This window comes from Heteronotia binoei, chromosome 6 (genome assembly GCF_032191835.1).
Source record: "Heteronotia binoei isolate CCM8104 ecotype False Entrance Well chromosome 6, APGP_CSIRO_Hbin_v1, whole genome shotgun sequence".
Classification (NCBI taxonomy): domain Eukaryota; kingdom Metazoa; phylum Chordata; class Lepidosauria; order Squamata; family Gekkonidae; genus Heteronotia; species Heteronotia binoei.
The window spans coordinates 38,700,696-38,715,741 of record NC_083228.1 but is presented as its reverse complement, the minus strand read 5'-3'; the positions used below and the strand labels follow the sequence as shown (position 1 = coordinate 38,715,741).

At 42.4% G+C, this 15,046-nt stretch overlaps 1 protein-coding gene across 1 annotated transcript in view; it reads left to right on the top strand.

Moving 5' to 3' along the window:
- HTR7 (5-hydroxytryptamine receptor 7) overlaps positions 1 to 15,046 on the top strand; it is a 73,528-nt gene that overhangs the window by 54,691 nt on the left and 3,791 nt on the right. Inside the window, exon 2 of the mRNA XM_060242655.1 lies at positions 3,510 to 4,259. Coding sequence (XP_060098638.1) covers positions 3,510 to 4,259 — 750 coding nt within the window. The remainder of the gene's footprint in view (positions 1 to 3,509; positions 4,260 to 15,046) is intronic.

The following is a 15,046-nucleotide window of genomic DNA, read 5'->3' as shown; positions in this document are numbered from 1 at the left end:
CGCTCACTTGATTGATGATTATGATACCACTTCTCTCCCTGTCGTTCTGATCTCTCCCACATATCATGCCCCATAGACAATATTTTGAGGGAGAAGCAGAGAACTGTAGCTATTTCAACCACTGTTCTTTTAAAAAAATATTGTGAGAAATAATTTATATAAGCCCCCTTACCAAATTTAAACAAACAGGCCTACAAATTTGGCAAAAAAAGAGGATCCAAGAAACCTTGGAACTGTGATTTTGTGATATCCTGTAGATCCTGAACAAATAAATGGTATTATTAATGTTATTCTTCTGTTGTCACAAAGGGTACCTATTGCATAAAGGCATTATGCAGTGTTTTGGGTCATGAAATTTTCCACTATATTAGTCTGCTCTTATTCCTTACAGGGAGAAAAGTCTAAAAACATTTCAGTGCATTGTATTTAATTTAGAGATGAGGATTAAAGAAAGCTTTCTTTCTTGCAGCGAAATAACCGCAACATATTTTAAAAACTGATTGTGAAGTAATGAAACCATGGAACATTTTTGCTGGCTCTAAATAGCTCTTGTGAAGCATGACTTCATAATAGCAGAAAAACACCTTTATTCATTTAAAAAGTATGAAAACATTTAATTCCCTTTCAGATAAATTTTGTTATATTAAACACAACTGAAACATTATAAATATCAAAGAGGAATATTTCCAGATGAGGTGCATTGCATAACAACTACTATGCTTTGAAGAATTTTCTTCTATGGAAATTTCAAAAGGGAAGTGTGATTGTTTTCAAAGAAAAGTACAAAGGTGTTGAGTAGGATGAAGAATGCAAACTGAACTTAAAAACTGGACCATTCTACCCTCCCTCCCCCTCCCAAGCCACAGCACAGCCTAAATCATTCTGTGGGAGTCTTTAGCTGCTTTCACACAAAGGTTTTATTCCAGTTTGGCATTTTTAAAAATTGGATTATCCACATGATTTTGTCCTGCAGTCATTCACATTCTGGGGTTTCCTTTCTGCCCCAAACCAAGTTGAATGTGATATTTTTGGAAAGACCATAATCAACACACCTTGCACATTATGCGGGCAGGAAGGTCTTGACCACGCTGGCACCAGTTGCTATATCAAGATCTTCTCGCTCCTGTGGTTTTCTTTTTAAAAATAGTATCTAGAAACAGAATGGGGGGTCTCTGCCTGCCCCAGTTCAAACTGAATATTTTTACAGAAGCATAAACTCATCAAGAGACGTGGTCAAGGCAGGTTCTCATGTCTAATCTGGTTTGTTACTTGGCCTCTTTCCTCCTCACTCTCAGTCTCTCTCCAATTTGGAGTGTATAACAATGATATCTGTGTTGCTGTTGAAGTTGTTAATATCCAAATATCATTAGCACCCAGCTGTAGATGAGAAAGTAATTAACAGTCTCCATATTTGTAGAAAGCTGTACTCATTATATTCAGGTGAGAATTAACCTTTACTAGATTAACTCTGGTGGAATTCAGTGGATGAAGCATTAGAAGATCTTGAATTAGATTACTGCTAAACTTTGATCGATTTCGCATTCAGCTTACCCCTCTGTCACGTTCCTCTTCTCCGCGCAGCGTCCTTTGGATTTCCCACTATCTGCTCGGGAGCTGCAGCAAACATTCAGGTTTTCGTGTGGCAAGCAAAAACTGGTTTTTAGCAGTTTCTGTTTGCTGTGTGAAAACCGTGATGTTTGCTGCAGCTCCGGAGCAGATAGTGGGAAATCTGAAGGACGCTGCACGGAGATGAGGAATGTGACAGCGGGGTAAGCTGAGTGCGAAATTGGTCTGAGAGTCTAATGGCATCTGAGAAGGTGACAGGAAAGGTGAAGCAAAGGCAGAAGGGCAAGGAAATTTCAAGGATTGGACAAGGAGGATGTTCTAATCTAGTCACACTTGAATCTGACCTGGAAGTTTGTGTGTGTGGGGAGGGATGTTACCTGAGGGTTGCAGCTTTCCAGGTTGTGGAGAAGAACCTCCTGGTGACACATCCTGTCCCCCACCCTTGCTTAATGAAGTATTGGGTGAAAATATGGGGGGAATGATGTTGGGACATCACATCCTGTTTCAGAACTCTAGGAGTTTTCAAGTCTCTATGGTAAAAAACCACAGAGTATGGAAACTTCTAGAACATCATAGCATCACAGCCTGTTTGAAAACAAAAAGTGACATTGGTATGTTCTAGAACAGGGGTGGCCAAACTTGCTTAATGTAAGAGCCACATAGAATAGATGTTTGAGAGCTGCAATCCAGGAATTTTTATAGGAATGATTGTATTTTATTGTAATCATGGTAAACACCATGTCCTGTGAGCTGCCCTGAGCCTGCCTTTGGCAGGGGAGGGCGGGATATAAGAATAAATTTATTATTATTATTATGAATGTCAGATGTTGGAGGGAGGGAGGGAGTGAAGGAAGGAAGGAAAATAGATAGGAAGGGAGAAGTAGAAAGATAGCAACTTTAACTTCAAAAGCTGCCAGCTGGCTTGGCTTGGAGAAGTGATTGAAAGAGACAGATGCCTTCTCCAAGTCAGCCAAACAGGGTGGTGGGAGCTTCAAGAGCCATACAATATGTGTGAAAGAGCCACATATGGCTCCTGAGACACAGTTTGGCCACCCCTGCTCTTGGAATTTCCAAATCACCATTTTGCCATAGGTATTTGACAATTTTTAGAGTGTCCTGATGTCATCTTCTGTTCTGAAGTTATGGGCAGTAGTTCTGCCCACCCCGCTGCTGTCAGAGATTGAAAACCTAATTCAGTTTGATCTTTTGGCCAGAGTGGAGTGGTGTGAACTAATGATAACAGGTGGCATTGATTCAACCTACATTTTAGTCTGTTGCAATGTGCTTCTGTGGGAAGGCACGTGAAATCAGTAGCATTTTATAGTGGGTGAGGACGAGCCAATGAATGTGTAATGTGATACTTGTAGCAGTGCCAACATAGAACTTAGGTTGGGACCAAAACCTAAGCACTGTAAAGAAACCTGGCTGGGGACAAAGCCAAGAATTCTAGTCATGCTAGATACAAAATATACACAAACGAATATTCTACTGATTGGAATCCATTTTCACCCCAGCTGCTCTTTTGTGCAACTTTGCATTGGTTATGTAGCTAGCTTGACACACATCCCATTTTAATTTTTTATTTGGGCGATGTTCAAGGCCTGTTGCAGGACATTTGGTTAGTATGGAAAGAAGTTACTGTAAAACACTTTGAACATTAAAAAGGATATTAATTGTTACCTATAAACAAAGTTTGAATCAGTACACACTAATAATGAGTTTATACATGGCCTTCTGCCCTATCAGGCTGTTGGCGTAGAAACAATGTGTTTCAGATATGCAACACTATTTGTTTTCATTTGTTTAAACAGATCAAATAATTTGTAGTTGTTTTTCAGTCTGTGTGATTTTCTCCATGCAGTTTAAAGCAGACATGGCTTTGTCCATGAACAAACTTGAATCATGTAATAACTCAGCCTTCTTCTTTCTTCTTTTCTTTTCAGGTATCTTGGTATCACCAGGCCTCTTACCTATCCTGTAAGACAAAACGGGAAGTGCATGGCTAAAATGATCCTTTGTGTTTGGCTGCTGTCTGCTTCAATCACTTTGCCTCCTCTCTTCGGCTGGGCTCAAAATATCAATGATGGCAAAGTGTGTTTAATAAGCCAAGACTTTGGGTATACAATTTATTCCACTGCTGTTGCTTTCTACATTCCCATGTCAGTTATGCTTTTCATGTACTACCAAATCTTCAAGGCGGCCAAGAAGAGCGCTGCCAAACACAAGTTTGCTGGCTTCCCAAGGCCTGAAGAAAATGAAGGGATTGTTTCCGCAAATGGCATTGTCAAACTGCACAAGGAGTCAGAAGAATGCACAAATTTTTCACGACTGCTTAAGCACGAACGGAAGAACATTTCCATCTTCAAAAGGGAGCAGAAAGCTGCAACCACCCTTGGGATTATTGTCGGGGCCTTTACTGTGTGCTGGCTGCCCTTTTTCATCCTTTCCACTGCTAGACCCTTTATCTGTGGAAGGTCTTGCAGTTGCATCCCGTTGTGGGTTGAGAGGACTTTTCTGTGGTTGGGTTATGCAAACTCCCTTATCAACCCCTTTATATATGCTTTCTTCAACCGGGACCTGAGGACCACCTATCGCAATCTGCTGCAGTGCAGATATAGGAATATCAACCGTAAGCTATCAGCTGCAGGAATGCATGAAGCCTTGAAGCTTGCTGAAAAGCCAGAGTTTGTTCTGTAAGGTCATTTGCCATTTATTACATTTATTCCATAGTTCAGATATATGGACAAGATAATCTTTCAATTAAGGGCAGATCCCAGAGAATTTCAGTTTTCTAAAGCTAGTTTGTCATGGCTTTCTATGAAGAAGCTTGGGGATTGTATTGGATTGAGAATGCTGAGAATTCTGTAGGAGAAATCTACACTCACCCCCATCACACACACTCAGCAGCAATTCCCCAGAGTTTGGTAGCAAGGCCCGGAGGGGGGTGCTATTGAACCAGTGTAAATGTTATTATAAGCCTGGCCTGGAGGCAGTAACTCCAAGCTTTGATCAGCCAAGGAAGCCCTGGAATATCCAGAGACCTTGCATTTAAACAGCTCTCTTACTAATGAATGCAAATCTTTAAGGTGTTTATAGAGCCATCATTGTGTGGCTAGAGATTACTGTCTTGTTACACACTTTGTTGGCCACTTGTAATGTTATCAGGTGAACACAAGCAACCGCATGCTGGAGCATCAAACTATGTGAACAGCTGATTTTTGTCACGTCCTTGTTACTCCACATTTCTGATTGTTATGAATCTTTGGTAAAGAAGACAACCACCTTTACTGTATAGCTGGACATTACACATGATTGGATCTGTGTGATTTCTTGCACTTTTCAGTAAGTGGCCATAACGTGGCAAATGGTTACATGTAAGTAGCTATTCTATATGGGTTTCGATACAAACAGCCTTTTAAAAAAATAAAAACAAAAACATCTGTGTTTCTGAATTGGAACTTGGCATGCATTCAGAAAAGATGAGCATTTTGGAGAAAATTATAAATAAAGAATGATTTGCAGATCAGTTTGTGAATGGAATCCTGATATTATTTATTTTGGAACAGTGTCTTAGATGTGGACTAGGCCAACATCCCCCAACCTGGTGCACTGTGGTGGCTGCTGGCACTTTCCCCAGGGCCCACTAAGCTTTTCAGAAAGTGAGTGGGGCCATTGTAAGGTGGGGCTTGCTGTTGATTGCTCATATTTAAAGAGTTTTCCACAGCTGCAACAGGAGCTGCAGCCACTAGAATATTAGAATGACTGGTAAACAGCTGGCCTTATGGTTCCACATATCCTTCAGATGCAGGGCCAGCCCTAGACTGTCTGGGCAAGGCTAACTTCTGGTGCCCCCCTTGCACTATAATGTCACCAAGCCACATGAGGCCCCCAGTTTGGCATCTCAGAAGGCTGGTGCCCTAGGCAATCACCTTGTTTGCCTAGTGGCAGAGCTTGCCCTGTTCAGATGTTCCTTTTGATTCCATTTCACTCTTTCTCCCTTCTCCCCTTCCCACCAGGCCTTCCTTTGTTTCTTTTTATTCCTCTTTCTTTGGGCTTCCCCCCATTTCTCTTCTACTCTTCTTTTGCGAAGTGAGGAGAGAGGTATTGCATTTGACTCCACTTGCTGTAGGCTTACAAACCTTCAGGTGGGGCCTGGAGATCCCCTGAGATTAGAACTGGTCTTCAAATGACAGAGATCACTTCCCCTGGAGAAAAGGACTCCTATGGAGGGTGGGCTCTGTGGCATTAAACCTCATTGAAGTCCATCCCCACCCCAGATCTCATTGCCAAGCTCCGCCCCCCAAATCTCCAGGAATTATACAACCTGGAGCTGGCGATCATAGCCAGCCATTTGGGGTGGCACTCACAGCCATTTCTTAAAGTTCCAAAGGTATCAATAGGTTCAAAAAAGGTTGAGTGGAATAGGTTAAAAGACCTAGCAACAAAGCTAACAAGAATCTGAGCAGAGTTAGAGATGGTGTAGTGTTGCCAGGTTCCCTCAATGCTCTGGCAAGAAGGATTTGGGGGGTGTTCCAGGGGTGGGCAGGGATGGTATGTGATGTCATGTGATGTGCTGACATCATCCAGAAATGGCGTCATCACTCTATGGTAAATTCACCTTCAAACCAAAGAGTTTTGCCCCCAAACCAGAGTGTCCCCAACACAATGATATTACTGTTTAGGGCTGGGCTTTCCCCTGCTAGCCAGCTGGTCTATGGTAGGAAAACCCCTGAAACCAGGGAATCCCCTGCTTGGACCTGGGGACTGCTCAGGATCTTACTAAGTGTATTTGTGGATTCAATGGTCTACAGAGAGGCTCATCTGTTGCAAAGGCTGCACATTTGAATTTCTGCAGATCTTACTACATGCACTGTCCTGTAGTGCTTTGGTCCTTCCATTTCACTCTGAAATTGCCCAGATTTTTTTGCCCATTCAGGGTTTTTTTTTAAAAAAAAATAGTTTAAAGTTTTGAACTCTGTTACTTTCTGCAAGTACAGTTAACTAATGATGCAAATTAACTTTGAGACCGGAATGAGTAGCTTTCTGTTGGCCAGGTCCTTAACTTTAAACGGGTATTTGGCCTCATGGCAGGCCTGCGTGTGACTTCCCAAACAAGAAGTAACTCAGCAGCCATGTATTGTGGCCTGCAAGGTGCTTGAAAATCTTGGTTTTTGCTGCCCCTGGCAGAGATCTGGCAGCAAGATCAGGAAAATGTATGGAGTCTCTAAGGCCACAGCACATGACTGAAGAACTGCATTCAGATTAGGGCTGTGAGGCTTTTCACTAGGGCAGGAGGCCTCTGGGCAGCAGCCCTAGTTGCCCACCACTGCTCCAGGTAACAATGGGACCCCCACCCCACCCCAGCAATATTGGCAGCATCACTACACCACTTCCAGGGAAAAGCTTGAAGTGACATAGGGTTGCTCCAGGAATTGGCAGAAACTCTATGGCTTTATCATAGAATTTCTGGCAATTCCTAGACTACCCTACATCACTTACTGGTTTTCCCTGGAAGTGACGGCGCTGACATTGTCCCACCACATCCCCATCCCCAACCCCTCCTGCTGCTGGAAATCCTAATTCAGATTGGTGGGCCACAGGTGGTATGGGGCTTTGTCTTAGGTGTTAATTATGCCAAGGTTAATAGTAGTGGTGGTTAATTTCTATCCTACCCTTATTTTATCGCAATATATCCCAAAAGGGTTTTTAGAAAAAATATATTATTGGATATCTGCTGAGGTAAAAGATATATAACCACCCTGACCTGATAGCCCCGGGTAGCCCAGTCTCAGCAGATCTTGGATGCTAGACAATGTCATCCCTAATTAGTATTTGGATGGGAGACCCTCTCCCCCCAGAAGTCCAGGGTTGTTATGCAGAAACAGGCAATGGCATTTATTTGGTGGAATTTATTTCTGAGTGCATAGGATTGTGATGTAAGACTATTACAACTAGTATACACATGAGTATTTTTACCTGTGAAATGTTGGAGGATGGAATGTTATGAAGTGCCAGAGAACTATGTTTTGCAACTATTGAAGACAAAACTCCGCTTTGTTGTTGTTCAGTCCCACAGTCGAGTCCGATTCTTTGCGACCCCATGGACAGAGTCACGCCAGGCCCTCCTGTCTTCCACCATCCTTCGAAGTCTGCTCAAATTTGTGTTTGTTACATCAGTAATGCTGTCCAGCCATCTCATTTTTTGCTGTCCACTTCTTTTTTTGCCTTCTGTCTTTCCTAGCATCAGGATTTTCTTCAGGGAGTGCTCCCTTCTCATTTGGTGGCCAAAGTATTTGAGCTTCAGCTTCAGCATCTGACCTTCCAGGGAACAGTCTGGGTTGATTTCCCATAGGACTGACTGATTTGATCTTCTTGCAGTCCAAGGGACTCTCAAGATTCTTCTCCAGCACCACAGTTCAAAAGCATCTATTTTATTGCTCTCGGCCTTCCTTATGGTCCAGCTGTCACAGCCATACATTACTCCGCTTAGGATTGCCCTATTTGTATTCACTCACCTATCTTTACGTGCATTGGGGCTGAGAAGGTGCTAAACCCTAAAGCATAGCTAATGCTAGAGATTTTAATAATCCATCTCCAAAAAAAATGCAAAAATGGGGACAGTGACAAGAGAGTCAGCCAAGGACAGTTGCAGATATGTTATTTTTTGTTTGTTCATTATGTAGCTTGAGACAAAACTCTGGGGAAACTTGAAGACCCCCACTATGTTTTAAATGGCTTACTTAAGCAAGATTTTTATACAAGAAGAAGGAAGAGAGGTTCATCTGCTTGTAATTAAGCGGTTCCCTCCAGTCTGAAACACAAGCAGGGATCCAAGCACAAGCAATCTTGCACATCTTGGGGAGAGATGGTACTGCAGTGACACTGGCAAAGTCAAGCTTAGAGGGCTATCTGGCCTTATTTCCTTCCCTACATACACAAGGGCTTCTCCACCAGCAGTGGCACTGTCCTTCCTGGTTCCAGCTGGGACTGCAGATGCTCCCTTTCTCTATATTCTGTAACGTATGGCTGGGCTTTTTTTTTTTTTTTGGCTGCAGCACAGGAGAAGGCTCTCTGGAGATGGAGATGAGACAGGAGACTGGGGTTCCTCTATCACAGCCTCCTTGGACACTGGGACAATTTCTAATCCATGATATGCCCTGCCCAGCTGCCCATACATGGGCAAAACAGTGGTTCAACTGCTAGAGGTGTCATTAGGGTTTGAGTTTGGCCCAGTATGCTATCCTGTTGCTATGGCTTGGTTGCTAAGGGTCAGTGTTTAGTTACCATCTAAGTAGGTTTCTAGAAATGTCCAGCCCTGTACATGAGACAAGCTGAGGATTAGAAATAAACTGAAAAAGATTCTTAGGTATATGGAAGATAAGTGAAAGATAAAGAAAAGGTGCAAAGTAGTTGGACTTATTATGTATGGATGTTTTGCCTCACTTTTACCATGCATATCCATCAAGTTTTCTTTTTTGTTCTGCATTAATTTCCTCTTCCCTTTCAGTGCTCAGTTTGCCTTTCAGTCGTTGTTTCCTTGGGTTTTCTGAGAGTGATTTTGTGCCAATTTTCCCCTTGTGTCACTTCCAAACTGAAGGTAATTCAAAAGAATACAGATTCTCATGGATTCCCCCCCCACACACACGCCCTTTGCTGCCACTCAAAGGTAGCATCCAGGTTGTTCCACCCACTATGTACCCTATATCACTCATCAGTGTGTCCCTCATTGTTCTACATATTATATATATATTTTTTACAAGTAACATGAGTCTAGCAATAAGAGACCTTCGCTAGTCTCATGCTGCTTGGGGAAAAAATGACTCCCAGCTGGGCTGCATGGTTTTAACCAGACAGTGAGACAAGGTTGCACAGAGCATGCTTTAGTTTGTTCCCCTTCCATAGTACTTTATTGTTTATCCATCATTTTACTTCCCAATGGGGATCCAAGGTGGCTTACAATATCATTTTTCCCTCCTTCCATTTTTAACAGCACAATAAACTTGTGAGGAAAGTTAGGTTGAGAATGTGTGACTGGCTCAAGGTCACCCAATGAGCTTTCAGGGCACAATGCATGCACACACACATATTGCCAATAATCACAGCTTGCAATGCCAGTGGAGTCCACCATGCATTCTGTACACTCAGCACATTTCCCTATATTATGAGATCATGTGACTCTTTCCCATTTTTCACAGTGGTTGATAACAGAGCAGAGAATCCCCTAGTGCTCGGCAATATGGAAAAAGGGGCTTCGCAGCTGCTTGTCACACAGAAAAAGGCTGGTCAATTTCATTAGTCCCTGAAAATACATTAGTCCCTATACATTAGGGTCCCCTATTATATCTAATACTGAACCTGTCTCTGACTTGTGGATAAAAAAATCTGCACAATAGGGCCAGGTTCAGTCCAGTGTGTGTGTGTTTCTGCACACCTAGGGAAACTCCATGTTTGCAGAAAAATCTAAAAAAATTAGAAAACCATAGGGTTTTCTACTCCCCCCCCCAAAAAAAAACCCCTCCCCCAGAAGATGACATCCCTTTAGGCATTATGGGTTCAACTAAGGCATGACCTGGAGTTTTGGCCTAGACAATTTTGACATATTGGGAGGTTGGAGGAGGGGGAGAATGGAGGGACCAATGCGGTGGGAAGTAAAAGGGCATATGGTGGGGAGAAGAGAGAGAAAGTGGTGTTTGGGCTTTGGGAAGAAAAGGAAAAGGCAAACGGGGATCTGAGAAGAAAAGGGAGGGAAAGCAGGAGCTGAAATGGAGAAGGAAGAGAAAGTGGCAACTGGGAAGGAAAGGAAGAGGGGAGAAAGTAAGGTCCTTGTAGTTGAGAAGAGAAAGAATGCAGTTTCTGGGTTGTGAAGGGAGAAGAAGTGGTAATTGGGAATGGTGGGGGAGGGAGAGAAGGGAGAGAAATTACTGATTGGGGAGAACTAAGAAAATGACCAGTGTGATTGCAGAGGGAATTTCCCTCTCCTTTAACTGTTGAGGATCTCTCATTTGTCATCAACGGATATTAAACATACACTAGCAAAGTGGTAAAAGTGCTAGTTCATATTGGTAGGGAGAGAGCTTACCATGTGAAATGGTTACCAGGGTCTGTCGAAGTCCATTCATATAATATAATATGGAAGTATGATTGCCAGTACAGAGAAAAGATACCGTTGACAAAGTTTTTCTGCTCTTATTTTTCATAACTTTAAGGCTCAGTATAATCAATTTCCCTATATGTTACTCTGCTGTTTAGACAGCGACCGTTTTCGCACATAGCTTACCTCGCAGCCACAATCCTGTTCCCTCCGCAGCATCCGGTCGGATTTCCAACCATCTGCGCCGAAGTTATAGGAAGTGCCGCAGCTTTTGCGTAGCAAACGTAAACCGCTAAAACCCAGTTTACGTTTGCTACGCAAAAGCTGTAGCACTTCCTGTAACTCCAGCGCAGATGGTGGGAAATTCGACCGGACACTGTGGAGGGAACAGGATTGTGACTGCGAGGTAAACTGTGTGCAAAAACGGTCAGCATAAAAGCCTGGCATTTGATTTTCTCCTTCTCTACAGATGGTATTTTCTTGTTCCATATTTTACAGGGTGAGAGACAAGCCAAATAATTTGAAATAAGTGTACTGCTGGCAGTCATTGAATAGATAAGGCAATTGCTTATCAGTGGCACCTTTCAAATCCAGCTTTTTGGCAGGAAAGTAGAAATACATAGTGTAGAAAAAATTTACTGTAGTTGCATTTAACATTTATTGTGCATGGTTATTGTAGTGTTTGTCATATATTGGTACTTGTAGAGGTCATGGTTTTGCCCTTTATGTCTCTCTATGGACATAAATATTTAATTTAAAGGGAGCTGGATAAATTAGGGATACCAAATTACTTTCAGCAATAGCAACTATCATGACTGAACCAATATTGTGGTTCCTGCCTTCTTCCCATTTTAGTACTATTTTCCTGTGGAATTAATATTCATGTTTCTTCTGTTGCCTTGTAGTTCTCTGTATACATGTTGACATTTTCTCTTTTTTCTCATCCATTATTTATATGGTGTTAATTATATTATTTATTTTTAATTATATTGGCTGGTTTTTATCATGCACCCATCCATCACTGTGACATTTATGTCACACAATGTTATGAAGTTTATTTCATCTATATAATTACTCATATTTCTGTTGTTTGCCTTCTGTTTGAAGGCCTAAAGGTCCCTATTTGTTTCTTTTTTCCCCTACCAGGGGAATTCAAACCAGGGTCTCCTAGATCCTAGTCCAACTGTAATCACTACAGTGCATTGGTGTGTAAAGGAGCCTTGCTGTAGCATTTCTGAATAGCATAATCTTAAAAAGCCCACAGATCACGATTGGTGAACTCTGCTCACTGATTGGTCACAGAAGCCTATGGTATCTAGTTAGATCAGTCTTAAATCCAGAATATTCTGCTTGAGGTAAACTGTTGACTGTCTTTATGAGCCTACTATCCTTAGCTTTTCATCCTGCCCAATTTTTCACTCTCTGGAAATTGTGATCCCACCCTATGTATACTGGATAGAGCTCCCAGCCTTCCACTAGGGGCCTCCAGCTTGCTGGCACATGTGTATGCTGAAGGTCCCATTTTTAATCCCCAGCACCTCCAGTTATGAAGATTAAGTTGGAGGCCATGTGAAAGACCTAAGACTCTGGAGAGCCTCTGCCAGTTAGAGTAGACAGTGCTGACCTTGATAGACCTGTGGTCTGATTCAGTGTAGGGCACTTTCATATGTTCATATTAATGTGGAAGTAAGCTCCATCTTCTCTTTCTGTTTGCTGTCTTAGTCTTCACTTTGCCAGTAGAATCCTCTTTGATGGACCTCGGGCTATTCCTATTTCACTTCTAAATCCTTTCTTTTTTGTTGCCCCTATGCCTTTGGATTTGCTACTTCCCAGCATCTGCACTTCTCTTTCTTTGGTAGGCACTTAAATAGTTTGAAAATGGGTCATGTCCCCCGAGCCCTTGTCCTCTAATCCCTATGCTCTGTTTTCTTTGTGACTGTCCTTTATCCTAAAGGTCTTGTCTCCAATTAACCTGCAGGGTTTTTAATTTTTTTTTTAAATTCTGCACGGCACCTCTTTAAAGCAATTTATAAATAATGAATGTTATTACATAGATTATTTAAAGTATTTGTATCACTCATATAGTAAAACAGTTACTGAAGCAGCTTCCAGTTTTCTATAATTATAGCATTAAATTTAATCCTTTAGTAATATATTGAATCCCACAGGATCCACTAACAGCAGGCCTTCCAACTGGAAATGCCTTTGCACTAGCTGGAGAGACTTCATGTGCCACAGGAAGGCTTTTGTGTTAGAGAAAAACTCTGGCAATACTGTAGTGGATCTGTGGGATTCCACCCATTTTTTATAAGACATCAAAACCTTTATCTGTTTGGTGTCAGGTGCACAGCTGGGGAGATGGAGCTCCAAAGATGAGGTACCATTACCAAGTAGGCCCTGTCTCTGGTGATCTCCATCCATAGATCAGATGGGAGATTTGGGGAGTGTTCTGGGGGTAGGTGAAGTCCCCAATGTGATGACATCACTCTGAAGTGACATCATTGCATCAGGGACACTCTTGTATTTAGGTGAAACTCTATGGCTTTTTTGCCCTCAAAAACATAAGAATTTGCTCAAATACCAGAGACCCTGGCATGATGACATCACTCAGAAGTGACATCATCACATCAAGGATGTCACACAGTGATGTCCCTTTTTGGGGGTGAGATTGCCCCACTGGCCACCTGGCTGGAGGCAGGTCAAAGCCCCCAAAAGCGGAGGAACCCTTCTGGGACCTGGGGGCTGGCAACTCTAAAATGAAGGCAATCCGACCAGAATCTCCATCAATAATCTGAACTGAAAGGCATGCTCATATGAAAGCAGGTGGTCTTTTGTAAACAGCATTTTCATTTTTTTCCATATGAGTACATCAGCTGCCAGTTTAGTTCTTAAAACTGACAAGATGCTTCCTATATCTTAAACCAGCCAGCAATCTTGCTTGCTGTGCTTTCTACTAATTAAAGTTTCTAAACCATCTTCAAAACTCAGTACAGCAATCTAACAGGATGTGATTAGAATACACATAGCAATTGATTATCACCAGATATGTGGCACTGAACATGTTCCAAGGACAGTTTATTTCCAAAAATGGTCATTATTTTATTATTTTGTGAAATAAGGTGAAATGTAAACCGTGAAAAAAAGTAGTTGGTACCAATAAGATAGCAGGTAAACAGGACAGTTTCAAAACTGCAATTAACCTTTTTCAAATGATTATTCCTAGAGTTGCCAACTTCAACCTGGGAAATTCCTGAAGCTTTAGGAACAGTGTCTGTGGAGGGGGTAACTGGTGGGGATTTAAACTAAAATCTATTATATACCATAGAGGGGTGGAGCCAAGATCAAGGCTGTGACAAGCATAATTGAATTCCATAGGGAGTTCTGGCCATCACATTTAAAGGGACGGCACACCTTTTCATTTCCTTCCTTCCATAGGAAATCATGAAGGATAAGGGCACCTTCTTTTGGGGCTCATAGAATTGGACCCCCTAGTCCAATCTTTTTGAAACTTGGGGGGTATCTTGGGGAGAGGCACTAGATGCTATACTGAAAATTTGGTGCCTCTACCCCGAAAAACAGCTTCCCCAGAGCCCAAGATACCCGCAGATCAATTCTCCATGATTTTCTATGGGAATAAATCTCTATAGGGAATAACAGAGTTCCTAGCAGACATTTCCCTCCCCTCTCTCTCCCCCCCCCCGCTTTTTGACGACCCTGAAGCAGGGGGAGGGCCTCCAAACCAGGGGATCCCCTGCCCCCACCTGGGGATTGGCAACCCTACTGCATGATCCCATGATAAATGGAAATAGGGATTTCTAATTCATAACTTTTTGGAAAACCCTCATTTCAGACTGTCATGGACTATAACTCACTTCTAAGTAAATGTACAGGGAGGGAAGGTGACATGATACAGCCCGATCTCCTGAAATCTTGGTAGCTAAGGAGGGTTGGTATTTGGAAGGGAGATCACCAAAGAAGGCTCTGCAGGGGAAGGCAATGGCAAACCACCTCTGCTTCTCACTTGCCTTGAAAGCCCCTTGCTGGGATTGTCATAAGTTGGTTGTGACTTGACAGCACATATGTACATTCACAAGTGTGCAGAGGATTCAAGAGCATGAAAGGGCTTGGGTTGTATCAAGACAATTGCTAATTGCTGATGCACTTTTCCCTTTCATGGCAGCACTATGATGGGATAATCTGTACCTATGAGACCTCTCTCCCTTAAAAGCTTTACAATAATCAAGAATTCTGCCACCCTGCTTGTAGATTGCTTCCTTGGTGAAGGACTTCCAGTGCATTTGTTCATTCCCTGAAACTGTCAGCAACTAAATAGCTTTTTTGGATTTGTCTGACTCACATCTGTGTGGGTCTCCGTCTGCTATTCAGTAT